This window comes from Eucyclogobius newberryi, unplaced genomic scaffold (genome assembly GCF_026437365.1).
Source record: "Eucyclogobius newberryi isolate DKJ021-1_F unplaced genomic scaffold, fEucNew1.0.hap1 SCAF_1, whole genome shotgun sequence".
NCBI classification, from domain to species: Eukaryota; Metazoa; Chordata; class Actinopteri; order Gobiiformes; family Gobiidae; genus Eucyclogobius; species Eucyclogobius newberryi.
The window spans coordinates 4,924,232-4,952,025 of record NW_027315723.1 but is presented as its reverse complement, the minus strand read 5'-3'; the positions used below and the strand labels follow the sequence as shown (position 1 = coordinate 4,952,025).

The window sequence follows — 27,794 nt, the reverse complement described above, 5'->3', positions numbered from 1 at the left end:
ACATAGGTGAGACGAAACAGCCTCTACACAAGAGGCTTTATCAGCACAGAAGAAATACAAGTTCAGGACCACAGAGTGCCGTGCATCTCCATCTTGAAGCCTCTAATCACTCGTTTGAAGACGGTGAGGTGAAGGTTTTAAGCAGGGAGAAAAGATGGTTTGAAAGAGGAGTCAAGGAAGCTATTTTTGTTAAAAAAGAAAGACCTTCTTTAAACAGAAATGGAGGGCTTAGGTTTCATCTTCCTGTTATTTATAATGGGTTACTGAACCCCTGGAAAGGTAAAGGGCATTCAGATGCTAATCAGGTACTCAGGGTGGTTGAGCCAGGGTCTCACAAAGACAAAGAGGATTCTAATAGCCCATTAAGATTCTGAATAGGCTAGCTCGGTAGATACAAGGGGGAGTTTCTGTTGAAACAAACAACTCTTTCTACTTCAGGAAGGCTCCTCCCAATGGGCGGGTCTTACCACAGAACAGTATTAATATCGGAGTTCTCGACCTAAATTCTGTTATTGACAATGACTCTTGGATGAGTCGAAACGTCTATTTTTTCAAACTGAGTCCAGATGACTACAACTGAAGCTTTTTCTACTACAAAATTGCAACAAAATTTGAATATTTGTTAAAGCTGTAGGTTCCTGTCAGCCACACAGTTTTTACATTGCATTAATAATCCATGGGGAAAATGCATTCTGGGTCGCAGAGGATTAGCCAGGATTAACCATTAGCCAGGTTAATGATGTATTGAATGCAGGGAAATAAAGATGAATCAAACATGCAGGAATCCATCTAAATACAACTTTGAGCGGGTAAATGAGAAGGTAATTGTTTAAAGCTCTTAAAAGGTAAATTTGTATAATTTTCATGAACTTTTCCCATAACAAAGCAGGATTTTGCGGACCATTTTTGTCACAGAAGGTAATAGTTGGACCTCCAACACAACAATAATTTTTCATTTTGTCCTTTATAGATATAAAGTACAGTTTAAATGTTAAATATTGTACTTACCCGATTTGGATCATACTCCAGCGCTCGGCGTCGGGCTGCGTCCAATTCGTCATATCCTGGCACTGCTCTGGATGCTTGGTGCTCCCTCCTCGGCCCACTAGAAAACAAAGCCAAACCATACGATTTTGAGTGAAAAACCTGCAAAAATATGTCTCAAACCCACCAGTATATGCTTTGGCCAGGTACTGAAATATTTTGACAGATGAGGACAGAGAAAAACAGGGAAGTATAAAATGTCCTTTGTGACAAGGCAGAGGTGACTCAAGAGAAGGAGCTGACACAGGAATCATGGTTCAAAGCTCAAACAATCCAAAAGAAAAAAGAACAAGTAGATTTTGGGTTGTTAAAGCAAAGTATGACTAATGCTAAAAATGACAGAAATGCACTCCTGAGTTCCATGAGTTTAAAGGTGCACTATGTAACTTTTCTGGAGGGGGTTCTGCCACTTCGAAGGTTCTATTGGAAAGCTTTACCAAGAATCTTCCACTGGGTGACATTTAATCTACCCATGTGTCCATTACAGGAGCATTTATTGCACAAATAAAATCCCTTGCATGATTATTGTGAGTAGGTCACCTTTCTACGGTGGTGTACCCTCTACTAAACAGGTAGTTTGTAAAAAAGAATTGGTTTGAGTCAAGTTTAGCTGCAAACAAGCAATTCATTAGGGCAGCAAACTGAGAAATTGTGGACTATATAGTGTTTTTAAAATAATGTATTGATTATGGATGGGTTAGGACACAGCAATATTCAATTAAAATGTCAAACAAGAATAAACTATTTCTCATCATGTCATCAATAATACACTTTGTGTATATATTCTCTATCCAGAAGCTTTCAGTCACACTATTTCAGCATTTATTTGGCTGATCATGTATTTGAAGGAATAATAGAGGATTTTTGGCAATCTGAGTTTCATTTCCTCGTGGCGTGGACAGCTGAGTAGTTCTCCCGCATGTCAATCATTCCCTGCGTGCTGCTGCACACCTGCAGCCTCGTTCCCAGGATAGCAGCACGTTTCCCTGGCTGCACATGCGTGGTTGATGCCGGTGTGTGTTTAGCGAGTTCCTTCAGTGTAAAGTACAAAATGATGACAGAGAAAGACTGTGTTCGAGCTCAGAAGAGACGGAAATCTGCGGAGACGAGAGATGCGATGCGTCGCACTAATAAACAAATGCACGTGTAGCAGCAGGACTGTTGCGCGCTTCCACACGAGGTTTGATGGCCTCTGGGAAACAACAGGAGGGTGGGGGGTGAGTGTGCGCATGCGCATTTTCTAAAAAGGGATTAACAGTCGCTTGAGTTCTCAAATCGGTGAAAAATCCTCTATTATTCCTTTAATAGTATCAATGAACAATATAAATAATTGTTTTATTAGTCGACAAATGGAAAGAAATAATCGCTGACTAGTCGACTATTGACATCTTTGTTAGTTGAAGCTCTAATGCTAATCATCACATGTAAATGCTAATGTGAGTATCGCTTTTGGGTAATAAGGGGTTGATAAGCATTTGCATCCCATTAAAAACATTTTTTACCAACATTTTATCCATTAGAATCAAAACTAATCATACTAATAAGCAGTAATAAGGAATTAATGAATATACATGCAAATTAGCAGACTGTTAGATGCTAAGATGTGATGTATGTATTAAAATAAAGCGTTGCCACAATTTCCAATGTTTGCACATTTGAAAACTATAGTTTTCAAAACTATAGTTTTCAAATGCTGAAATTTAGTTTCAGTTTATATTTTTGTGAAATAATCCTTATCATTTCTGCCTGGGACGTGTAAAGATGACTTTTGATTTTGAGTGCAGATTTAGAGGTGCAATATGCTGCTGTGGGAAATATGAGTCAAGAAAGAAAGATGATGTGCAAAATGTGGATATGGTATTCTCAGAGGCAACAAGAGCGACTTATGAAGACGAGTCTGCTGAAATCAGACTGATGCAACCAAATTATTTGCACTGCTCTAAAGAGAGTCATTTTATATGGCAGTGTTGCATAATCTGAGGGTCCTAAAATGAATACTCAAGAGATGCATAACAATTAGTGAAATAGTCACCATAGATCAGTGCAACAATGTGCAAGTCTCTAAATGGAGAGAAAGCACAACATGGTTTGTAGTGGGCACATGCACTTCTAATGGTTATGAGGCGTGTATCTGCATATCACCTAGACTACATCACTGCCATACATGTATTTGACTTTGATATAACTGTCCAAATTATATGAAAATGACACGCTCATGTGTTTTTTCAAACTGAGCATCTTTGCTTCGATCTGGTGTGGATCAACAGATTAAGGCAGAAACATTGGGGGAAAAAAATCAGCTATTACAAAAAAAATGTGTGATTCCTGTAATAATTGCCAGACTTTCATGATTTTTGGACAATGTATCCGAATCAGAATAATTAATTAATGACGACACACAAACTAACAAACCAATCTAATAAAACATGTAGCAATACGTGTCCAGAGCAGTTGAGCATCTTTTAGGTTGATGTCGGACACTGGAAGAACGTGCAAACGCCACACTGAAAGGCCCCACCTGGGACTCCAGCCTGGGGCGCAATTTCCACTAGGGCAGGACAAGATATCAGTGTTTATTCAAAAAAATCTAAATTAGATATTGCCTCTGGTCTGTGTGTGTTCTTGTTTCGTTCCTGGTTCATCCCCAGTGCATCAGATTTGTCTCTTTGAACAAACTAGTGAGTTAACATGAAACTATAAAAGCGATGCAGGTAAAGAAGTGGCCCTATGTTTACACAATCACCACCAAACAACACATTATGTTCCAGAAAATATATGTCGTAGTTTTTTACTAACATGACAAGCTATTCAACAGTAATTGTCATCTCTACTAAATCTTTTCCTCACCAGTAAATATCAGTACAGGGATGTGGGTGGGGACAGGGGGAAGGTGAAAACAGGGATTTTTTTGAGCACTCGAGGGAGCACAATAAATGATTCCTCAAACATAGAGGAATCAATCAAAATAAAGCTTTGAGTAAAATAATGATGAGGAAAGACTATAATGACAACGTTAAAAGCTAATTAAAGTTCTTTGTGCATAATATGTTCCCTTTAAGACAAAGAGCGAGCATTGGTATGGGCTGAATAATCCATAGGACCACCCTTACTTCTTAAATGACACTCTTTACTGTCACTTTTCCTCCTAATAACCATTCATACTTACTATTTTTCTAATTTTCTTCTTAAACAAACAAACAAACTCGAGCTCATATTAAAAGGCATTTTGCAGTTTCCCCATCTCCGGTAGGACCCATTAGGAGAACCCAGGGCCGGTAATTAGAGGTGTCATGTTGATTGAGTGTGCGCGCCTCTCCAAATGAAACAACAGTGTAATTATCTCGTTATGGCGTGGACTCCATCACTGACAAACACAAATATTATTGCATTACAGAGCGACAGTAAGGATTTATTATGAAAGGGCTGAGGGAGAATGGAGGCGACAATTGTTCAAGTTATGTATGGGTGAAAATAAATACTTTATACACACGTTTACAGGGATTCATTGGATTAGAAGTGGGCAAATTGATTACCATATTATTTACATTAAACACAACAATTTGAACAATCCACCAGCTATGTCCATAAACCTGTCAAGGTTCAAATATTGCTTAAAAGTGAATCAAACAATAAAAGGTAATTCATGTCTTCCTGTAGATGTGACATTGTGCATATGAATACTCCGATTTTATCTGCACTTTTCTCATTTAAAGTACATTTTATATCCAATAAAAGTTAATTTTGTATTAGTTTGGCTTGTCATTTGAATGCATCTTTTCCTGTTTTGTAAAGCACTTGTACAATAATTAAACATGCCACGTCACAGCGTAACATTTGGATCGAGATGGAGATTACGAATTCTTACCACGGGCAGGGTCGCCTCTCCAAAGATCTGGCCTGTAACATGGCCTGGAAGTGTGCATGGAGACGGATAATTTAAATGATGATTTCATGTCATTACTTTGCACAGAAAGTTCCAGAGATGTGTCATTTATGGCTTGGCAAGATGACAGAAACAAAAAAAAATTAAAGCCGCAAGCGGCATCCAACGGCCCTCGCGGGCCGCCGGCCTTCCGACTCTGCGCTTTCGACTTGATAAAGATGGCGCCCTTATTGTGTGTTGAATTAAAAAAGAACTTGACAGACGGCGACACATTGGACATGGCCAATCCAGTGCAAATGAACACAAGTGTCAGTCAAATTTGCTGCTCCGCCGCACAGAGACCGTAGCACTTAGAATATAAATATGGATAACTTTTGATGCCCCGCTTGTGTAGATGATTTTCCCCAAATATGAGTTTGATCGGCAAATCGCCCTAGGAGGAGTTTGTTAAAGTGTGAAGCGTAAAAATGTGGTGATTTGAGCGATTTTGCGATTTTCCCATAAGGATAACATGGGATGTTTCTGTCATCGCTACGGTTACGCCATACAAAATATGACTTTGGCTCTCATACTTGTATGATCAGGATGGCAAATGAGAATTTTGTGCAAAATATCATGTCATTTGGAAAAACTCTTGTTTATAGGCCACTCTGAAGGCCAAATAGTCAGAATTCTGGGAAACGTTTGCGGCTCCGTCGCACAAAGACCGTAAAAGTTATCCTTAAAATTTGGATAACTTTAGATGCCCCACTTGTCCAGAGGACGTACGCCGATTTTGAAGTCGGTGGGCAAAACGCCCTAGGAGGAGTTCGTCAAAGTTTGACGTGAACAAAATGGCTAACACAGCTTGTTTTCATTTTCAAAGGAAGATGGCGGCCATAGGGTAAGTCTGGGGGCGTGGCCACAATGATTTTTTTTGTTTGTCCTCACGAGAGGAATGCGTGTCCCGAATTTCGTAGCTTTACGACAAAGTTGACCTCGGGGTGTCTCCCATAGGCGGAATGTATTTTGACTTTTGTCGGTGGCACTGTCGCGCCATTTTTTAACGAAAAAAAAAATGGCCCAGAAAAAATAAAATTTTTCGCCGATTCTGAATTTTGGGCAAAGTTTGGTGAGTTTTTGAGCATGTTCAGGGGGTCAAATTAGAGATCAAAGCGCTGAAGAAGAACAAGAAAAATAATAACAATAATAATATTTTTAGCAAAAACAATATAGCCGTTTCCACTATAACAACAAATTATACATCGTTTGAAAGCTCTAAGCCTTCCCGATGCCGCCATGGGGTGGAATCATCATTACGAGCGCTTACGCGCTCGTCACTCCCTATTCCGTCGGGATGCCCCGCCCACTCCCCATAGACTTCCATTGATTTGAGCAGATACAAGCATGGCCCATGCCTGCGGCATGGATTCTCGCGTACGGGACGATGCCAGGAGGGTTTTTGAAGGAATGCAGCGCTTCGCGCTGCTGTTGTCAACAATTAGTGAATGGGCTACGCCCATTCACTAATTGTTGACTATTTCTGTCATAGCAGGAGTAAGTATGCATGATCCATGCCTTCGGCATGGGCTAGTTCACTGTACTTGCCATGGGCGACGGGGCAGTTGCAACGCTGCCTTCCGCAGCGTTGCGGGAGCAATAGGCCCTCCGCCCTGCTGGGGCTCGGGCCTAAAAATAATAATATTTTTAGCAAAAACAATATAGCCGTTTCCACTATAACAACAAATTATACATCGTTTGAAAGCTCTAAGCCTTCCCCATGCCGCCATGGGGTGGAATCATCATTACGAGCGCTTACGCGCTCGTCACTCCCCATTCCGTCGGGATGCCCCGCCCACTCCCCATAGACTTCCATTGATTTGAGCAGAAACAAGCATGGCCCATGCCTGCGGCATGGATTCTCGCGTACAGGACAATGCCAGGAGGGTTTTTGGAGGAATGCAGCGCTTCGCGCTGCTGTTGTCAAGAATGAGTGAATGGGCTACGCCCATTCACTCATTCTTGACTATTTCTGTCATAGCAGGAGTAAGTATGCATGATCCATGCCTTCGGCATGGGCTAGTTCACTGTACTTGCCAGGGGCGGCCTTCGGCAGCGTTGCGGGAGCAATAGGCCCTCCGCCCTGCTGGGGCTCGGGCCTAATAATATTTTTAGCAAAAACAATATAGCCGTTTCCACTATAACAACAAATTATACATCGTTTTAAAGCTCTAAGCCTTCCCCATGCCGCCATGGGGTGGAATCATCATTACGAGCGCTTACGCGCTCGTCACTCCCTATTCCGTCGGGATGCCCCGCCCACTCCCCATAGACTTGAGCAGATACAAGCATGGCCCAAGCCTGCGGCATGGATTTTCGCGTACGGGACGATGCCAGGAGGGTTTTTGGAGGAATGCAGCGCTTCGCGCTGCTGTTGTCAAGAATGAGTGACTATTTCTGTCATAGCAGGAGTAAGTATGTTCACTGTACTTGCCAGGGGCGACGGGGTACCAAACATGCGGGCTGCGCCCGCATGTTTGGTCAGACAGTTGCAACGCTGCCTTCGGCAGCGTTGCGGGAGCAATAGGCCCTCCGCCCTGCTGGGGCTCGGGCCTAATTAAAAATAACAATAGTTTGACACAGATAGACCAATAACGATATTTGATGCACTTTAATTTTGTCTCATTCAAAACAAATTAAAATGACTTTCAATATTAATATGCAGAACATTGACAAGACAGCCTTAATCATTAGCTATTTATATATATATTTGTAAAATCTCTGAATTCAGCTCCAAACCACATGCTCTTAGTGACACAGGATTGGCTTTGGACCCACAATTACAACCGACTTTAATCTCAATCAAAATTCAATCAATAACAGTCCTATTGTCGTTCAATGTCTCAATCTCCATGGAGACAATCGACTGACACCACCAGGCCAAGTTACAGCTCAGATCTGTATGCGAATAAGTAAAATACTGTGGAACATTCCGAGCTCCATCATCTCCATACTAAGCAGTCGGTAGATCCTCCATCAGTAAAACTACACCTTCCCCATCCATCCATTGTCTGCTGCTTCTGCCGGGCGGAGGCAGCGGTCGGAGTAAATCCACCCCGTTTAAACTTTTGGCCCATTTTGCAGCGCACACGTCTGGAGTCTGTCCATTCACCATCTCACTCCTTATGTTAAAATACCGTCTCCTTGAGGCTGGTTTCGCATAGGTCAAAAATAACCCAGAGCAAAAGCCACCCACGTCCAATGTTTCAGAGTGAGCCCGGAGTCACCATGGCAACAACAATCAAAACTCAGCGCGCGCGTGTGTGGTCCTTTTACAGCCGCTGTGTTCACCGTGTAAGTGTCTGAGGACGGGTTTGGTATGAGAAGAGCAAACAACAGGCTGGTATTGTTTAAAACAGACAGAGGCGACCCTTATATGGCTAATTCACATGTTATTATTGGATGTAATGTTGCCAGGTTTAACTGTAAGAACGGTGAAATTAAAGGAGGCCTTATTCTGCATTTGTGTATTGTTAATGGTCTTTGAACATGGTCTTGAGTACATTTGCTTTGGCGTCTGAAGTTTTAGAACATAACAATAAAATAGCAAAATAACCACACATGACTTTTTATCAATAAGGCGTTCCCTCAACAGGATTGTTAGCATCACATCAGCAACAATTATAAAGGGAAGATTTTAAAAAAAAAAACACACACACAAGTTACCTCGCATGCTTAATTTTTGGACTTAACTACAGGACAAGAGACTTGCGGATTTCTGCAGCTGCTCTTCCGCAACATGTAATCAAACAATTACGTATTAGTCGTATTAATTGTAACACCACCGGTTGTTTTTTGATTGTGTAATATATTGAAATTTCCCCATGTGTGGACAATAAAGGAATATCTTATCTTAGGAATATCTCATCTTATATTGGGCCAATGGTTCCAAATACATGGGAAACAAAGGGGGAGACCAGGCACAGCCCTGTCTTACTCCACTTAATAGAGTCAGTGTGTCGACCGCCTCCATTATGTCGAATTTGGTAGCGAAATACATCCTCAGTGACTCAATCTCAGCCCTGATCTCACCTTTCACTAAACTCAATATAGTTTATAGTTGGGCAGCTTCATCCCTTTTATGTATCGTTCAAATTAACCTTAACTCAATGTGTCTTTTTCCCCATTACTAAGCACGTGCGGGAGATTTCTTAAGTTATTTTGGTCACGACGGAGGGCAAAGCAAAACGAGACCATCTACACCGGCGCCGTCCATCTCCAATTGATTTTCAACGGGAGAGCTAGCATTAGCCTCCAAACGTCACAGCCACTCGACCACACGCGAGTAACACCAGAGCCAGGTTCAGTTACCGCCAAAGAGATGCCAACAACCACGTAATAAATGTCTGTTAAATACAACGATTTGCTGGATATTCATGCAACATTGACATAGTTGGCCACAGCAGTTGGACAGTGAAATGTTAGTTTTAATTACATAAAGCACCACACATCCTGCACATATTAGTTCACCTTTGAAACTATAATTTAGATATTGACCCTTAATACTTCTTGCGATATGTCATCAAAATATGCTTTTATTTGGCTTCTTTATTAAAATGAAACTATGCAACGACTCTAAACACGTCCCTCCTGGAAGGGTCTATAACATGTCCATGCATCGCCACTTCACTCCTGTCAGCTGGACGTCTCCCCCTCTTCTTTCCCCTTCTTTCCCTTAACCTTTCTCTCCCTCCATCTCTGCCTAATTTCTCTCTGGACATTTTCATTAGTCTCCGATGGCAGGTGCGTGTGCCTTGACGGGCTTCACATGTGATTACCGCTCCTCCACCGGCATGACCTGCGCCGAAAAAAAGGTTAGCCATGCTTGTCAAATTTTATTAGCCAGAAGGCAGTCTTTGTAGTCACCGGAGCAGGGATCGAGAGATGAAAGGAAGCTGAAAAGATGTAAGGAGTTTTCAAAAAGAAGGGAAAAAGGCAACAGGACGTCATTGTTGAGAGAGAAAAGAGGACAACATTCGCAAAGAACGATTGAGCAAAGTGTGACACATGAGGTGCAGGTGTCTGAGTTTGACAAGTTTGACGCACTTTTGAAAATGTGTGAGGAAAACTTTGCATATTGTATTAGAAAAGAGACCAGGAGATATAAACGAGGTGAGGTATAGTCTAGTTCATAATTTAGCTAAAACAAAAACATAAAAATATTATTTTTTCTGCAAACTTTCTAGATAAGTTTTTTTTGTAATGTTCCACGGAAATAAATGTATCTATCTTGCGTTTATTTATTTAATAGTGGTTTTATTGCGAAAACAAACATTTACATGGGGTCGCCTCTCCACAGAACTGTCGTGGATATTGATCAAATTATTGTCATGTCTGTGTCCTACTTATGAGTCAAGACGATCTTGCTGCATATGGGTCACAATGAACTATTCTGTGTATTATAACTATTCTGTGTATTTTCTGATTATCTGTGGACTAGTCTAAACAATCTTAAAGCGGACGTCATAGCGAAGGTCAGGCCATGTTTATCAGACCCAAGCAACAGCGATATAAAAACACAGCTAAATCTTGTGAAGAGTCGAATCTCAGCTGCAAGACGAACAACATGCCGCTGTTTTCCCTGTTTTCATCAAATAAAGAACTTGAGAACGATCTTCGCCTCTCGCAGTCTGTATAGACTAAACTTCGACACTGTCCTGTAACTTGCCCTGGTGGAGTCATAGCTTGTTTCCATGAAGATAAGCTTATAAAGTGGAACATTCTGACCTAGAGACGAGGTACCAGACGTTTCACCTGAAAAGTTACACTGAGCACCTTAAATAATCTGTTATTTGCTAATTGCCACATTAAAATTACAATTTAGTTTTGTTTGCAGATCATTATTTTAGTTGTATAATAGTATAATAGATTTGGTGATGCAGGGTGGGCCATGATAATGACTATGATTCATGCTTCTTCCTACACTCAATTTAGATTTGTCTCTCTCTTGTGAAACCATAGCCTGATAAGACCACTTCCTGTGAATGCCCAGACTAAAAAAAAATATATATATATTTTTGTGTTGGTGCCAAAAATCTAGTCATCTGCCAAGTGAACTGCTCAGAGGAACTTCCTCACAAACACAGACACCACATTAAGCTATCGTTGTCTTGTGCTTCTGCAGAATCCCTTTCATTTCTACTACTATCTACGCAATTAAAATGTTTCTTTATGCTCTGCAGCAGCTGCCAGCTCTTCATCCTCCGTTTCACAAAGACGCTTTACTCTGAGCGAAAATTAGTCTTCGAGCTAATCAACTTTTTTACGCAGTTGGAAGAAGACAGCAGAGGAAAAAAACATGCCGCGAGTGCCATTTTGAAGCATAAAAGGACATTTTTCTTGCTTTCAAATGAGTTTATTAATGAGTACAAGAAAGAAAAGCTCCTATCATATACATATAATGTCATTGGAAAGCTGCTTGAATGCACCAGGAAAACCACTGAGGCTTTTTGATACTATTTGACTGTATTCTATTATTATTTCAATGCACAGACCACTACAGAGAAACACCACCAAATCTGCAAAGATAATTGATTTGTGAGGCTGAATAACAGTTAAATATTAAGTTATTTCAATAACGTAAGTTCCTATTTTATGTGAAAAAAGGATTATGGAGTTTCCTGGAATGTACCGAAGTAGGGCATTGAACGCACCAATCTTATATTGACTCAATTTCAAGTGTAGAGAAGTTGAATGGCATATTGACTAACATTCTGAGCAAAGCCATTTAGTCGATTAATCGGTTGGACCAAAATGGTTATTAGTATGATTAATTTGTTTATTGGAAATATACAAAAGTATATGGACTACAGCAGAAAGGATAACATTTAATATGCAATATTACAGATGAATACATAGTTTACAAGTACTTTTTGAATAAATACTTCTAATTAAGTGAACTCCAGTGATTTTGTGGTGTTGTCAGTGCACTCATCGAGAAACTTAATAGTTTTTCAGATATTTAATCAGCCCATTTGACAAACTGATGTGCAGTGCATGTCTTTAGATGATTTTCTTCACTACAGCCCTAAACTCCACGTAGACAAGCAGCGGTCAACCCTCCACCAGAAATGTTAAATAAGGCACCTTCAATATTTCTGCTACGACCATTGCTGCCACCTTAAAGTTTGTAAAAAATCTACTAATTACTAATTATTAACTAACTAACTAACTAACTAACTAAACAAAGAGAGAGCTTGTAAATCATGGGAAATAGTAAGTAGCAAACTTGCCCCAGTTGACTTATACTTCAAAAACCATCACATGTCACATTTCAGTAACTGGACAAAGCATGAAATGGACAAACTGCTGAACTGTGAACAAAGTTACTTTTTCTCCTTCTTTGTATTTGAAAAAAAGTCTCTGGCCACAGTGTGAGAAAAGCAACTACCCAACAGCCAACAGCGTAGTCTACACCGGGAGCAGGCTAATTAGAGGTGAGCTCTGTGCTGGCGGCTGCTACTGCTGGAGAAAAAAAGATTCTACTATATATATATATATATATATATATATATATATATATATATATATATATATATATATATATATATATATATATATATATATATATATATATATATATATATATATATATATATATATATATATATGGACGGAGAGGGGAAAAGACAAAAATAACAAATAGGCATTTTTTAAGTTGAATGCAACATTTCCAATAAGCTCATCAAAGTGTATGGGTCATGGTTTGACCTCGTGCAACAACAAACTCAAAAGAAACTTGGACAAAGAAACACAAGACTCTGAAAAAAAGTCAAAAGTCACAACTCATAATGAAGTTAATGGAGTAACCTTTCTGGTGGATGGTCCGCCACCTGCTCCTAGAGTGTTTCACAGCATAGCATTATATTTAGGGAATGACGTTATATGTATTTATTTGAATTTGTAACTGCTTAAGTTGTTGTTCACGGAGATATGACTTTATATTAAAATGTTTGTCGAGGTTTGGCCTAAAGACATGACTTGACTGAAACAAAGCAGAAGGAAAGTGTGGCGCAGGAAAGGTCGGTTGCAGGCAGGTGGTCGACAGGGTGGGTTTGTGAAGTCGACAGGGTGGGTTTGTGCGGACGACAGGGCGTGTTTGTGCGGTCGACAGGGCGTGTCTGTGCGGTCGACAGGGCGTGTCTGTGCGGTCGACAGGGCGTGTCTGTGCGGTCGACAGGGCGTGTCTGTGCGGTCGACAGGGTGAGTCTGTGCGGTCGACAGGGTGTGTCTGTGCGGTCGACAGGGTGTGTCTGTGCGGTCGACAGGGTGAGTCTGTGCGGTCGACAGGGTGAGTCTGTGCGGTCGACAGGGTGTGTCTGTGCGGTCGACAGGGTGTGTCTGTGCGGTCGACAGGGTGTGTCTGTGCGGTCGACTGTGCGGTCGACAGGGTGTGTCTGTGCGGTCGACAGGGTGTGTCTGAGCGGTCGACAGGGTGTGTCTGAGCGGTCGACAGGGTGTGTCTGTGCGGTCGACAGGGTGTGTCTGTGCGGTCGACTGTGCGGTCGACAGGGTGTGTCTGTGCGGTCGACAGGGTGTGTCTGAGCGGTCGACAGGGTGTGTCTGAGCGGTCGACAGGGTGTGTCTGTGCGGTCGACAGGGTGTGTCTGTGCGGTCGACAGGGTGTGTCTGTGCGGTCGACAGGGTGTGTCTGTGCGGTCGACAGGGTGTGTCTGAGCGGTCGACAGGGTGTGTCTGTGCGGTCGACAGGGTGTGTCTGTGCGGTCGACAGGGTGTGTCTGTGCGGTCGACAGGGTGTGTCTGAGCGGTCGACAGGGTGTGTCTGTGCGGTCGACAGGGTGTGTCTGTGCGGTCGACAGGGTGTGTCTGTGCGGTCGACAGGGTGTGTCTGTGCGGTCGACAGGGTGTGTCTGAGCGGTCGACAGGGTGTGTCTGTGCGGTCGACAGGGTGTGTCTGTGCGGTCGACAGGGTGTGTCTGAGCGGTCGACAGGGTGTGTCTGAGCGGTCGACAGGGTGTGTCTGAGCGGTCGACAGGGTGTGTCTGTGCGGTCGACAGGGTGTGTCTGTGCGGTCGACAGGGTGTGTCTGTGCGGTCGACAGGGTGTGTCTGAGCGGTCGACAGGGTGTGTCTGTGCGGTCGACAGGGTGTGTCTGAGCGGTCGACAGGGTGTGTCTGTGCGGTCGACAGGGTGTGTCTGTGCGGTCGACAGGGTGTGTCTGTGCGGTCGACAGGGTGTGTCTGAGCGGTCGACAGGGTGTGTCTGAGCGGTCGACAGGGTGTGTCTGTGCGGTCGACAGGGTGTGTCTGAGCGGTCGACAGGGTGTGTCTGAGCGGTCGACAGGGTTTGTCTGTGCGGTCGACAGGGTGTGTCTGTGCGGTCGACAGGGTGTGTCTGTGCGGTCGACTGTGCGGTCGACAGGGTGTGTCTGTGCGGTCGACAGGGTGTGTCTGAGGGGTCGACAGGGTGTGTCTGAGCGGTCGACAGGGTGTGTCTGTGCGGTCGACAGGGTGTGTCTGTGCGGTCGACTGGGTGTGTCTGTGCGGTCGACTGGGTGTGTCTGTGCGGTCGACAGGGTGTGTCTGAGCGGTCGACAGGGTGTGTCTGAGCGGTCGACAGGGTGTGTCTGTGCGGTCGACAGGGTGTGTCTGTGCGGTCGACAGGGTGTGTCTGTGCGGTCGACAGGGTGTGTCTGTGCGGTCGACAGGGTGTGTCTGTGCGGTCGACAGGGTGTGTCTGTGCGGTCGACAGGGTGTGTCTGTGCGGTCGACAGGGTGTGTCTGAGCGGTCGACAGGGTGTGTCTGTGCGGTCGACAGGGTGTGTCTGTGCGGTCGACAGGGTGTGTCTGTGCGGTCGACAGGGTGTGTCTGTGCGGTCGACAGGGTGTGTCTGTGCGGTCGACAGGGTGTGTCTGAGCGGTCGACAGGGTGTGTCTGTGCGGTCGACAGGGTGTGTCTGTGCGGTCGACAGGGTGTGTCTGTGCGGTCGACAGGGCGTGTCTGAGCGGTCGACAGGGCGTGTCTGAGCGGTCGACAGGGCGTGTCTGAGCGGTCGACAGGGCGTGTCTGTGCGGTCGACAGGGCGTGTCTGTGCGGTCGACAGGGCGAGTCTGTGCGGTCGACAGGGTGTGTCTGTGCGGTCGACAGGGTGTGTCTGTGCGGTCGACAGGGTGAGTCTGTGCGGTCGACAGGGTGTGTCTGTGCGGTCGACAGGGTGTGTCTGTGCGGTCGACAGGGTGTGTCTGTGCGGTCGACAGGGTGTGTCTGTGCGGTCGACAGGGTGTGTCTGTGCGGTCGACAGGGTGTGTCTGAGCGGTCGACAGGGTGTGTCTGTGCGGTCGACAGGGTGTGTCTGTGCGGTCGACTGTGCGGTCGACAGGGTGTGTCTGTGCGGTCGACAGGGTGTGTCTGAGCGGTCGACAGGGTGTGTCTGAGCGGTCGACAGGGTGTGTCTGTGCGGTCGACAGGGTGTGTCTGGGCGGTCGACAGGGTGTGTCTGAGCGGTCGACAGGGTGTGTCTGAGCGGTCGACAGGGTGTGTCTGAGCGGTCGACAGGGTGTGTCTGTGCGGTCGACAGGGTGTGTCTGAGCGGTCGACAGGGTGTGTCTGTGCGGTCGCCACTCGCTCGCGCTCGCTCACGCCACTCGCTCGCGCTCGCTCGCGCTCGCTCGCGCTCGCTCACGCCACTCGCTCGCGCTCGCTCACGCCACTCGCTCGCCCTCGCTCGCTCACGCCACTCGCTCGCTCACGCCACTCGCTCGCTCACGCCACTCGCTCGCTCACGCCACTCGCCCGCGCTCGCTCACGCCACTCGCCCGCGCTCGCTCACGCCACTCGCCCGCGCTCGCTCACGCCACTCGCCCGCGCTCGCTCACGCCACTCGCCCGCGCTCGCTCACGCCACTCGCCCGCGCTCGCTCACGCCACTCGCCCGCGCTCACGCCACTCGCCCGCCCGCACTCACGCCACTCGCCCGCGCTCACTCACGCCACTCGCCCGCGCTCACGCCACTCGCCCGCGCTCACGCCACTCGCCCGCGCTCACGCCACTCGCCCGCGCTCACGCCACTCGCCCGCGCTCACGCCACTCCCCCGTGCACACGCCACTCCCCCGCGCTCACGCCACTCGCCCGCGCTCACGCCACTCGCCCGCGCTCACGCCTCTCCCCCGCGCACACGCCACTCGCCCGCGCTCACGCCACTCGCCCGCGCTCACGCCACTCGCCCGCGCTCACGCCACTCGCCCGCGCTCACGCCACTCCCCCGTGCACATGCCACTCCCCCGTGCTCATGTGCACTCCCCCGTGCTCATGTGCACTCCCCCGTGTGGACTGATACAACACACACGTGCGTTTGTTTATTAGCGCAAGGGATCACATCACATCTCTCGTCTCCCGTAGATTTCTGTCTCTTCTGCGTCAGCTCGAACTGTCTTTCTCCGTCTTCATTTTGCCCCGTACACTGAGGGAACTATATTATGATAGATCCATGCGCTTAGGCACACGGAAACGTGGGGACGAGCCTGACGCGGCTGCAGGTGAGCGGCAGGTGCGTTTTATGATTGATACGTGGCAGGACAAATGATTTATCCACGCCACGAGGAAATATGATAAAACATTTGCTGAGAAAAATCGTCCATTCCACCTTTAAGCAAGTGAATAATAATCATGAATTCATTGTGCAATTTTTGAATCAAATGCCGCAATTTTGTCAGTAAAATATTGTTTTCTGTGAGAACTAGACCTCGCTGTGTTTCCACGGGGGTCTGAAAGCTGCTGACCTGGAGTTTAGACCGCTACAAACATGTCATCGCTTTGTCTGGAGAGTTCTGCACTAAACTATTAAACATATATTCATTTATTTAAGGCCCAAATATACCTCTGGAATAAGTATTTTCACAGTGAGCGCGGTCGGGCCTCTACAAACAGAGATAAACGGCAATAATAATACTTTTTCCGCCTCACAAACACGTGGTGAGCCAACGAGCACAGAACTGATGCTGTTTACATTCTAAACCAGCTCATGTTCCGGCTATTTTTAATCCAACGTTTATTTTGGCGCTGGCCTCAGAATGGACATGGAAGGAATGGCGCGCACTCACATTTGAGCTTGTGCGAATACAAGGGCCAAATATAAGGGCCAATTAAAGGTCCAAGGTAAATCTGCTTTAGGAATCAAAAGGCTTAAAAGTGCTGCTACTACTAGTTATGAGTACTACTACTACTACTACTACTAGTTACTACTTTACTACAGCTGTAAATGAGTCTGTTAGTGATGAGTTGGTTTATTTGGTTTAATGATTTAAGCAGGAGTGTTGCCTGGACCTTTCCATTTAATGCATTTCATGTTTTAATGATTTCATCTCAGACTGTCGAATGTCTGTCCATTCGCTGGTCTCCCTCGTCCCCAGCAGCAGCAGCAAAGGACAGTAGCTCCTCCCACACTCACCTTTACACACACAGTACTCTGCTGTTCTTCTTTGTGATCACTGAATGTTACTATATTACATAGAAATATATTAACATAGTGTTTCCTGAAAATATTTCATTTTCAGTGAATCAAGCGTGATTTAAACACATAAAGCCAAAGATGGTTTTAGAGAATTAAAAACAGAAAATGAACATGTTTATAAAGTGATGGAAAGATAAAACTATATTATAAGCAGTTGTAAGCCTGTAATGGTAATACTTGCTGTATTTGTGAAGAACAGCAGGGCTTAAACCAACACTGCACACAGAACGACACGTGAGTCTGGAACAAACACATGATATTATATGGAATATCGGTGGAATATCGGCGGAATATCGGTGCTTCCTTAACTACTACACTTACTTCTAACACATTATGAAAAGTGATTTGTTGCTACATTAAAATATAACCATATTGAAACTACGACACTGACACAATAATATGAAAATAAATCCCAGTGAACCCTTTTTATAAATGTACAATGTCTTTGCAAAGATGAGCCGCAACCAAAACAAAGCCGAATGAAACACTTCAGTCATTAATATCTAGAATGAATGATTGTTACGGGTCCACATTAGACTCTTCAACACTCAAACGTTGCACGACATATGAATAACAAAAAGCCACCAAAACATTGTTCCGGCCATTATTTATGGAACATATCAACTAAATGTCTACATAAATTATAGAGGGATTTGAATGTGAAAATTGTCAGTCCATAAACGCCGTCTCCAAGTCGTATCTGTGACTTATGACCAGCCGACAGTTGGTTTGGTGGTTGGATCCTCTCTCATCCCTCAGCGCTCACTTGGACTCAAAATGATTACAATTGCCAGCTTTTAGATATCCATTGGACTGAATTACATGCCCCATTTCTCCCGTCATCGCCTCCCTTTTGATGAGGGAGTTATTTGAATTTGATAGACAAAGAGAGAGGAAATCTAGTGAGGATTGTAATGCAAATTTATCTTTTCAAATCTGCAGCATTAAAACTTTTTCCGTCAAAACTTCCAGAAAGAAACGACTATTGACTTGCAAATTACAAAATGTAAGCTCTGGAGTTTTATTCAAGAAGGAGGGAAGGAGGATTATACTGGCATACACAACACATGCAGATGGTAGAAGTAGTATTTATAGTAGTAAAAATAGTAATTGTAGAGTTGAGATTGGTAGTATTACTGCAGTAGAGGCGGTGGTAGTAAGTGGACAGCTGTAGAAGCTGTAGACAGAAATCTGATCATTATCTGATTTCTGGGCTTATCAGATGATTTAAAAAGATAATATAAAGAGTTACATCTGATGGGAGTAATCTGATTTCCTTCTGATCGTTCACTCTTGAGCAGATTTTGGAAAAGAAGGAAAACAATTCAAAAAAGGAGAAAATTGTGGCAAAGACAAAAAAATAATAATAATACAGTAATGAGTCTGATTTTTTGTGCAATAATCTGACAACTCCAGAAATCAGACGTTGATCCGATTCTTTCTGTGCATGTAAACAAAGCCAGTGGTAACAGCAGTAGTAGTAGCAGCAATAATATAGGTACTTGAACTGTAGTAATAGTAGAAGTATTAGCATTTGTTGTAGTATTAGAAGAATAAAGTGCCTTTTGAAAGTCTGGGAGCAGCAGTGTTACGTGTTGACACAGTTGCAGAGACGAGAGCGTGGGAGGGTAATTAGCAGAGGAGTCTATCGTTCAGACAGATCTTTCAGAGCACTTTAGCGAAGCCTACTTCATTAACTAACTCTCCCCGCGCTCCCGTCTCCCCTTCTCTGTGTGTCTTCTGCCGTTAGCGCCTGATAGGTATTCGATAGCTGTTAGCATTAGCATGATGGGAACCGACTTCAGCTTGTTAACTGGACCCGGAGAGACGCAGACAAATGGGGTTTAATGTCCTGCTGCTGTCATGGAGGTGGCAGGAGGTGAATGCAGAGGAGCAGGCCGTAATGAGTTGCTGGTGCCAAGTTACAAAGTCCAAATGTAGAATTGACCGTGAATATACGTAAAATGCGGCATTTTTTAACAACTACAAAGGGATATACTATATGGCTAGGATGGCCTTTACCACTACTTTAACTTCTACTGCGGCTCCTACTACCAAAAAGCATGACTGGTCAGTAGCTGGAAATAAAGATATGGCACCAGACAAACAGAAAAAACAGAACAAAATATTGAAACCGTTTGTAGCAGTCCAAAGTTCAGTTCAGTTAGCGTTGAACATGTGTACAGTGCAATGCTAACTGAACTGTACGCCAGTTCAGTTAGCGTTGAACACGTGTACAGTGCGATGCTAACTGAACGCTAACTGAACTGTACACCAGTTCAGTTAGCGTTGAACACGTGTACAGTGCAATGCTAACTGAACTGTACACCAGTGTTATTTCCTGGTTCACGGACGATAAAAACGTTGTATAATTCGATGCAGACAAAACACAGTGGTCTCATTTTGACCCTAAGAGCGTTTTTTTATCATATGTCTGTATTGGGGCAAAACTCATTTTGGTTAATTACGTGAACAAAATCCCTTTAAACCGTCAACCTTCAGGTAAGTGGGCAAACGTGTACGACAAATCTCTATCACCACCACTTCTGCTACGGAAACTACTGCGACTACTACTGCGACTACTACTGCCTCACAACTGCTCTCTACTGATAAAACTGCTAAAACTGCTAGTGCCACTGCTGCTGCCGCTAGGTGACATAGCAAAGTGTGTTGCCCAATGAAACAACCATAGTGTACATCAACAGAGTAAACTGTATGTCTGTTTAATGCCCCATTTGTCAGAGTGATCTAAGGTAGAAAAGGTTCCACTGGACGCTCTGGACACTCTGGACACCCTGGACGCTCTCTCTGGACACCCTGGACACTCTCTCTGGACACTCTGGACACCCTGGACGCTCTCTCTGGACGCTCTCTCTGGACGCTCTGGACACCCTGGACACTCTCTGTGGACGCTCTGGACACCCTGGACGCTCTCTCTGGACGCTCTCTCTGGACACCCTGGACGCTCTCTCTGGACACCCTGGACACTCTCTGTGGACACTCTGGACACCCTGGACGCTCTCTCTGGACGCTCTCTCTGGACGCCCTGGACGCTCTCTCTGGACGCTCTGGACACCCTGGACGCTCTCTCTGGACGCTCTGGACACCCTGGACGCTCTCTCTGGACGCTCTCTCTGGACGCTCTGGACGCTCTCTCTGGACACCCTGGACGCTCTCTCTGGACGCTCTCTCTGGACGCTCTCTCTGGACGCTCTCTTTGGACGCTCTCTTTGGACGCTCTCTTTGAACGCTCTCTCTGGACGCTCTCTCTGGACACCCTGGACGCTCTCTCTGGACACCCTGGACGCTCTCTCTGGACGCTCTCTCTGGACACTCTCTCTGGACGCTCTCTCTGGACGCTCTCTCTGGACGCTCTCTCTGGACACCCTGGACGCTCTCTCTGGACACCCTGGACGCGCTCTCTGGACGCTCTCTCTGGACACTCTCTCTGGACACTCTCTCTGGACGCTCTCTCTGGACGCTCTCTCTGGACGCTCTCTCTGGACACCCTGGACGCTCTCTCTGGACACCCTGGACGCGCTCTCTGGACGCTCTCTCTGGACACCCTGGACGCTCTCTCTGGACACCCTGGACGCTCTCTCTGGACACCCTGGACGCTCTCTCTGGACACCCTGGACACTGTCACAATCTGATGGTTCTGTCCTGAAAAGACTCCGGCCCTAAACAGAGCAGTTTCTCTGGCGACTACTTTTGAAAACGTCTCTGCCTGGAGGAGTCCGTGAGCAAACTAAAACTCAAAATGACTACAATCACCACAACAGCAACGATTACGCAATTCTGTCATTGCCACATGAAAACTCGACAAGAATAAAAATACTGCTTCATATTTCATGCCTGGGAGCTGCGCGACCCCAAACAACTTTAAATATTTGCTCCATCAACAACCTACTGCCACTAAAACAAAACTAAATCACTCATAATGTTACAGAAAGAGAAGAAAAAGGGATAAGGAATGATAAGAATTGTTTAAATTGAGTGGATTGGGGCGATGTTTGGAGGTGACGCCAGACATTAGCTGAAATGAATCTTGCATGCTCATGAGAAGAGTGGGAGTGGAGATGTTTTATGCATTAGCTAAACTGGGCAGCTTGTGAATAAAAATATGTGCAAATTTACAGACGCCGCTGCAGCCACAGAAATGACCTTGTGGCTTAAACTTCAGCAAAAAAAAAAAAAAGTTGTCCGAATTCAACAACGCAAACTCAGCCTCACGGGAGATGGAGCTTTTACATTTTATATAGAAGTCGCCTCAACTCAATGCAATTCGAATATAAAACACATTTTTGTCCATTCAATTCTATGGTCGCCTGACAACAACGCAAGTTTATTCTGGTCAGCTTTATGACCACAGAGCGGGACTAGACCAGGACTAGACCAGGACTAGACCAGGACTAGACCAGGACTAGACCAGGACTAGACCAGGACTAGGACTAGACTAGGACTAGACTAGGACTAGACTAGGACTAGACCAGGACTAGACCAGGACTAGACCAGGACTAGACCAGGACTAGACCAGGACTAGACCAGGACTAGACCAGGACTAGACTAGACCAGACCAGGACTAAACCAGGAATAGACCAGGACTAGACCAGGGTTCAACCAAGGATTAAAAAGTACTAAACCCGACCACTGCAGATCAGACGCAACACACAAGAGATTCATGAGACCAGGACTGAATCAAGGACTAAACCAGGACTAAACTAGGTCTGATGGAGGACTAAACCAGGACTAAACTAGGTCTGATGGAGGACTAAACCAGGACTAAACTAGGTCTGATGGAGGACTAAACCATGACTAAACTAGGTCTGATGGAGGACTAAACCAGGACTAAACTAGGTCTGATGGAAGACTAAACTAGGTCTGATGGAGGACTAAACCAGGACTAAACTAGGTCTGATGGAGGACTAAACCAGGACTAAACTAGGTCTGATGGAGGACTAAACCAGGACTAAACTAGGTCTGATGGAGGACTAAACCAGGACTAAACTAGGTCTGATGGAGGACTAAACTAGGTCTGATGGAGGACTAAACCAGGACTAAACTAGGTCTGATGGAGGACTAAACCAGGACTAAACTAGGTCTGATGGAGGACTAAACCAGGACTAAACTAGGTCTGATGGAGGACTAAACCAGGACTAAACTAGGTCTGATTGAGGACTAAACCAGGTCTAAACCAGGTCTGATGGAGGACTAAACCAGGTCTAAACTAGGTCTGATGGAGGACTAAACCAGGACTAAACTAGGTCTGATGGAGGACTAAACCTGGACTAAACTAGGTCTGATGGAGGACTAAACCAGGTCTAAACTAAACTAGGTCTGATGGAGGACTAAACCAGGACTAAACTAGGTCTGATGGAGGACTAAACCAGGACTAAACTAGGTCTGATGGAGGACTAAACCAGGACTAAACTAGGTCTGATGGAGGACTAAACCAGGACTAAACTAGGTCTGATGGAGGACTAAACTAGGTCTGATGGAGGACTAAACCATGACTAAACTAGGTCTGATGGAGGACTAAACCAGGACTAAACTAGGTCTGATGGAAGACTAAACTAGGTCTGATGGAGGACTAAACCAGGACTAAACTAGGTCTGATGGAGGACTAAACCAGGACTAAACTAGGTCTGATGGAGGACTAAACCAGGACTAAACTAGGTCTGATGGAGGACTAAACCAGGTCTAAACTAAACTAGGTCTGATGGAGGACTAAACCAGGACTAAACTAGGTCTGATGGAGGACTAAACTAGGTCTGATGGAGGACTAAACCAGGACTAAACTAGGTCTGATGGAGGACTAAACCAGGTCTAAACTAGGTCTGATGGAGGACTAGACCAGGTCTAAACTAGGTCTGATGGAGGACTAAACCAGGACTAAACTAGGTCTGATGGAGGACTAAACCTGGACTAAACTAGGTCTGATGGAGGACTAAACCAGGACTAAACTAGGTCTGATGGAGGACTAAACCAGGTCTAAACTAAACTAGGTCTGATGGAGGACTAAACCAGGACTAAACTAGGTCTGATGGAGGACTAAACCAGGACTAAACTAGGTCTGATGGAGGACTAAACCATGACTAAACTAGGTCTGATGGAGGACTAAACCAGGACTAAACTAGGTCTGATGGAAGACTAAACTAGGTCTGATGGAGGACTAAACCAGGACTAAACTAGGTCTGATGGAGGACTAAACCAGGACTAAACTAGGTCTGATGGAGGACTAAACCAGGACTAAACTAGGTCTGATGGAGGACTAAACTAGGTCTGATGGAGGACTAAACCAGGACTAAACTAGGTCTGATGGAGGACTAAACCAGGACTAAACTAGGTCTGATGGAGGACTAAACCAGGACTAAACTAGGTCTGATGGAGGACTAAACCAGGACTAAACTAGGTCTGATTGAGGACTAAACCAGGTCTAAACCAGGTCTGATGGAGGACTAAACCAGGTCTAAACTAGGTCTGATGGAGGACTAAACCAGGACTAAACTAGGTCTGATGGAGGACTAAACCAGGACTAAACTAGGTCTGATGGAGGACTAAACCAGGACTAAACTAGATCTGATGGAGGACTAAACCAGGACTAAACTAGGTCTGATGGAGGACTAAACCAGGTCTAAACTAGGTCTGATGGAGGACTAGACCAGGTCTAAACTAGGTCTGATGGAGGACTAAACCAGGACTAAACTAGGTCTGATGGAGGACTAAACCAGGACTAAACTAGATCTGATGGAGGACTAAACCAGGACTAAACTAGGTCTGATCGAGGACTAAACCAGGTCTAAACTAGGTCTGATGGAGGACTAGACCAGGTCTAAACTAGGTCTGATGGAGGACTAAACCAGGACTAAACTAGGTCTGATGGAGGACTAAACCTGGACTAAACTAGGTCTGATGGAGGACTAAACCAGGTCTAAACTAAACTAGGTCTGATGGAGGACTAAACCAGGACTAAACTAGGTCTGATGGAGGACTAAACCAGGACTAAACTAGGTCTGATGGAGGACTAAACCAGGACTAAACTAGGTCTGATGGAGGACTAAACCATGACTAAACTAGGTCTGATGGAGGACTAAACCAGGACTAAACTAGGTCTGATGGAAGACTAAACTAGGTCTGATGGAGGACTAAACCAGGACTAAACTAGGTCTGATGGAGGACTAAACCAGGACTAAACTAGGTCTGATGGAGGACTAAACCAGGACTAAACTAGGTCTGATGGAGGACTAAACTAGGTCTGATGGAGGACTAAACCAGGACTAAACTAGGTCTGATGGAGGACTAAACCAGGTCTAAACTAGGTCTGATGGAGGACTAGACCAGGTCTAAACTAGGTCTGATGGAGGACTAAACCAGGACTAAACTAGGTCTGATGGAGGACTAAACCTGGACTAAACTAGGTCTGATGGAGGACTAAACCAGGTCTAAACTAAACTAGGTCTGATGGAGGACTAAACCAGGACTAAACTAGGTCTGATGGAGGACTAAACCAGGACTAAACTAGGTCTGATGGAGGACTAAACCAGGACTAAACTAGGTCTGATGGAGGACTAAACCAGGACTAAACTAGGTCTGATGGAGGACTAAACCAGGACTAAACTAGGTCTGATGGAGGACTAAACTAGGTCTGATGGAGGACTAAACCAGGACTAAACTAGGTCTGATGGAGGACTAAACCAGGACTAAACTAGGTCTGATGGAGGACTAAACCAGGACTGAACCAGGACTGAACTTGATCTCAGGCCCTTCTGATAAATACTGGCCATTGACCAAACAAAGACCCAGACTAAATCTGATACTGACCACAAGAGCTGCAGTTTTGTAATGACAACGTAAAGACCAATATTGACTACGCTAAAGTTTGAGCAGGTCCCAAGGATAAAATCAGACTAAATAACACTAAATATGTATTTATTTTGAATATTTTAAGATATCAAAGGTAGTCATCTGGACCCTTCGACTGCCAACTGGAAGTCCTTTCAATCTGAAAATGATAAGATACTAAACATTTATTAAACATTATTAACATTAAACATTTTACATTTAAGCCCTGTAAGAAGAAAAACTGTTGCAATCAAATTGGAAGAGCTGAACATTTGTGTCATACAGTTTAGTTTATCGCATTATCAACATAACATAACTGCACAACCTCATCATGGAGATAAAAGTACATTTAAAATACTTTGTGTTAAACCTGTTTGTCATATTGTTATGCAACTCAGGCCCAACCTGGGGTCAGATCTTAAAAGAAGGTCAAATTGTATTGAGTATTTGAAAAATAAATATTCTTTGCAGTTAATTTACATCATTAAAGAAGCTGTACCTGATTTTGACTGATTTCAAATGTGAAAAACAGAACTAGTTCATGTATATTTTGATTGTAGTAAAGTTAACTGCGTTTAGCCTCAGGACAGATATAATGTAAAAGCATAAGCAGAAAATGAGACCACAGCACTTTCTCTGCATCTAAATAAACTGTTTTATTCTCCAAAAAGCAGAAAGTGCGCTGCGTTAGCATGTTAGCTAATATTGGTTATCTTTATCCGCTCAGAAACTCGTGAAGACTTATTCTAAACTCGTCGCGGAGAATACTTAGGACACTCAGAACGCTTTAAGTGAGTGAGATTATGTGAAGTTTAAAATGAACTGGTTCAGTTTTCACTTTAAAATAGAAAAAATGTGGCAAGGCACATTTAAGAATGATTTTGTGGCATTTTGGACATCAATAACATAATAAAATAATAAATAATAAAAATATAATAAGACGACATCATTGACAATATAACAGCAGTAAACAGACAAACTTAGATGAACTCCAGAGGAAAAGAGTCGCTGTAACTCACCCGTCGCTCTGGTTGGGATCGTTGTAAGCTGGTTTTCTTGGTTTGTTGACTTTAGCGTACAGCTCCTCCAGGTCTTCAGCCGATGCGTGCGCGGGGTTCCTCTGTCCCAGGGCAGGTGCGGCGGGCGAGGGCGTGCGGCTCCTGTAAGGCTGCGGGACGGATGGATTCTGCCTGAAGTCGTTGATTCGGGCGTAGTGTGGGTCGTCGTCTTCGTCCTCTATGTCTGGGGTCACGTACCCGGTGTGGGCTTCGACATAACGTGGATCAGCACTGGAAAAGAGGGAAATTAATCAAACTACAATCGATATCTTCAAACTATTTTGATAAATTCATGACCAAAACATGGAATTAATGATGTGTTCAGCTTATGATTTTGTATTATCTCTTGAATGCTTTGATTGAGTGTGAGACGCACTTTGCTGGGAACAATGATAAGTATTTTGAAATGACATATTAGCATCATGGCTATTAGCAACATAATGCTAACATGTGTGTGCATTTTAGATTTCATGCAAAGTAAGAAGTGAGAGAGTTAAAAAAAAAATCAGACAATAATAATAATAATACATATATGTATTTTTATTATACATTTAGATTAAAATGATAACAAGTCAATTCTAAATCCACAGGTAACCTTTTGACGATACAGATACCGTATTTTCTATAAGTCGCACCTTTTTTCCTAGTTTTGGCCGGGTTGCGACTTATACTTACATTTATACTTATATATTTGTACTCCGGAGCGAACTATATGTGATATTGTTTGTTATTTTCACATTTGCAACCGCATTTCATACTCCAGTGCGACTTATATATGTTTTTTCTTCTCTATTATGCATTTTTTGGCTGGTGCGACTTATACTCCGGTGCCACTTCTTCTTATACGGTATCTAAATCCCGTTTTGTTTTTCTCCGGGTTGCCCTGTCTAAAAGTTGAAGGGGAAATCCCAGTCTCAGATGAACATTAGAATGTGAAGAGATACTTTCCATCGCTCTGGCTCTTTGGCCTTCCTCTGACCGGATGATGTAACCTCAAACATCTTGGCTCTTCTCCTGTTCTAAATCGGACACTGGCCTTAGCTTCATAAATAGCCATTTCTAAATTAACACCAAAAGGCCTTGCATCGTTTCCACTTCAAGACATACGCGTGGCTAAAAACAACATCTGTTAGGTCGGTAACCTTTAAATCAGAGCGTCAGGCCAAACGGAGAGCACTGCCTTTCTCATCAGGGCGGGGGGGATCCATCTTAAATTGGATCCAGAGGACAAGGAAGCCGCGAGGTGCCAAAAGTATTTCAGTCCGGCTATTTCTATGTTTGACAATGTTGTGTTTCAAATGTGAATCGGTGCCATGCAAGGTCTTGGTGCTGGAATTAAAAATAGGAGCCTATGCATTATAGAAGTTAGATCATCGCATGCTTACGAGGTGAGGCGGTTCCTTCTCTGCTGGGAACTTTTTTATGGCTATAGTCGAATGCAAGTCATCTAAAGCCCTGA

The 27,794-nt window shown here is 44.4% G+C and overlaps 1 protein-coding gene across 1 annotated transcript in view; it reads right to left on the bottom strand.

The window, feature by feature from the left end:
- Positions 1–27,794, bottom strand: part of pard3ba (par-3 family cell polarity regulator beta a) — a 263,992-nt gene that overhangs the window by 58,410 nt on the left and 177,788 nt on the right. Inside the window, exons 21-22 of the mRNA XM_072443180.1 lie at positions 26,297–26,566; positions 1,009–1,105 (exon numbers count right to left, since the gene is read on the bottom strand). Of these exons, the coding sequence (XP_072299281.1) occupies positions 1,009–1,105; positions 26,297–26,566 (367 nt within the window). The remainder of the gene's footprint in view (positions 1–1,008; positions 1,106–26,296; positions 26,567–27,794) is intronic.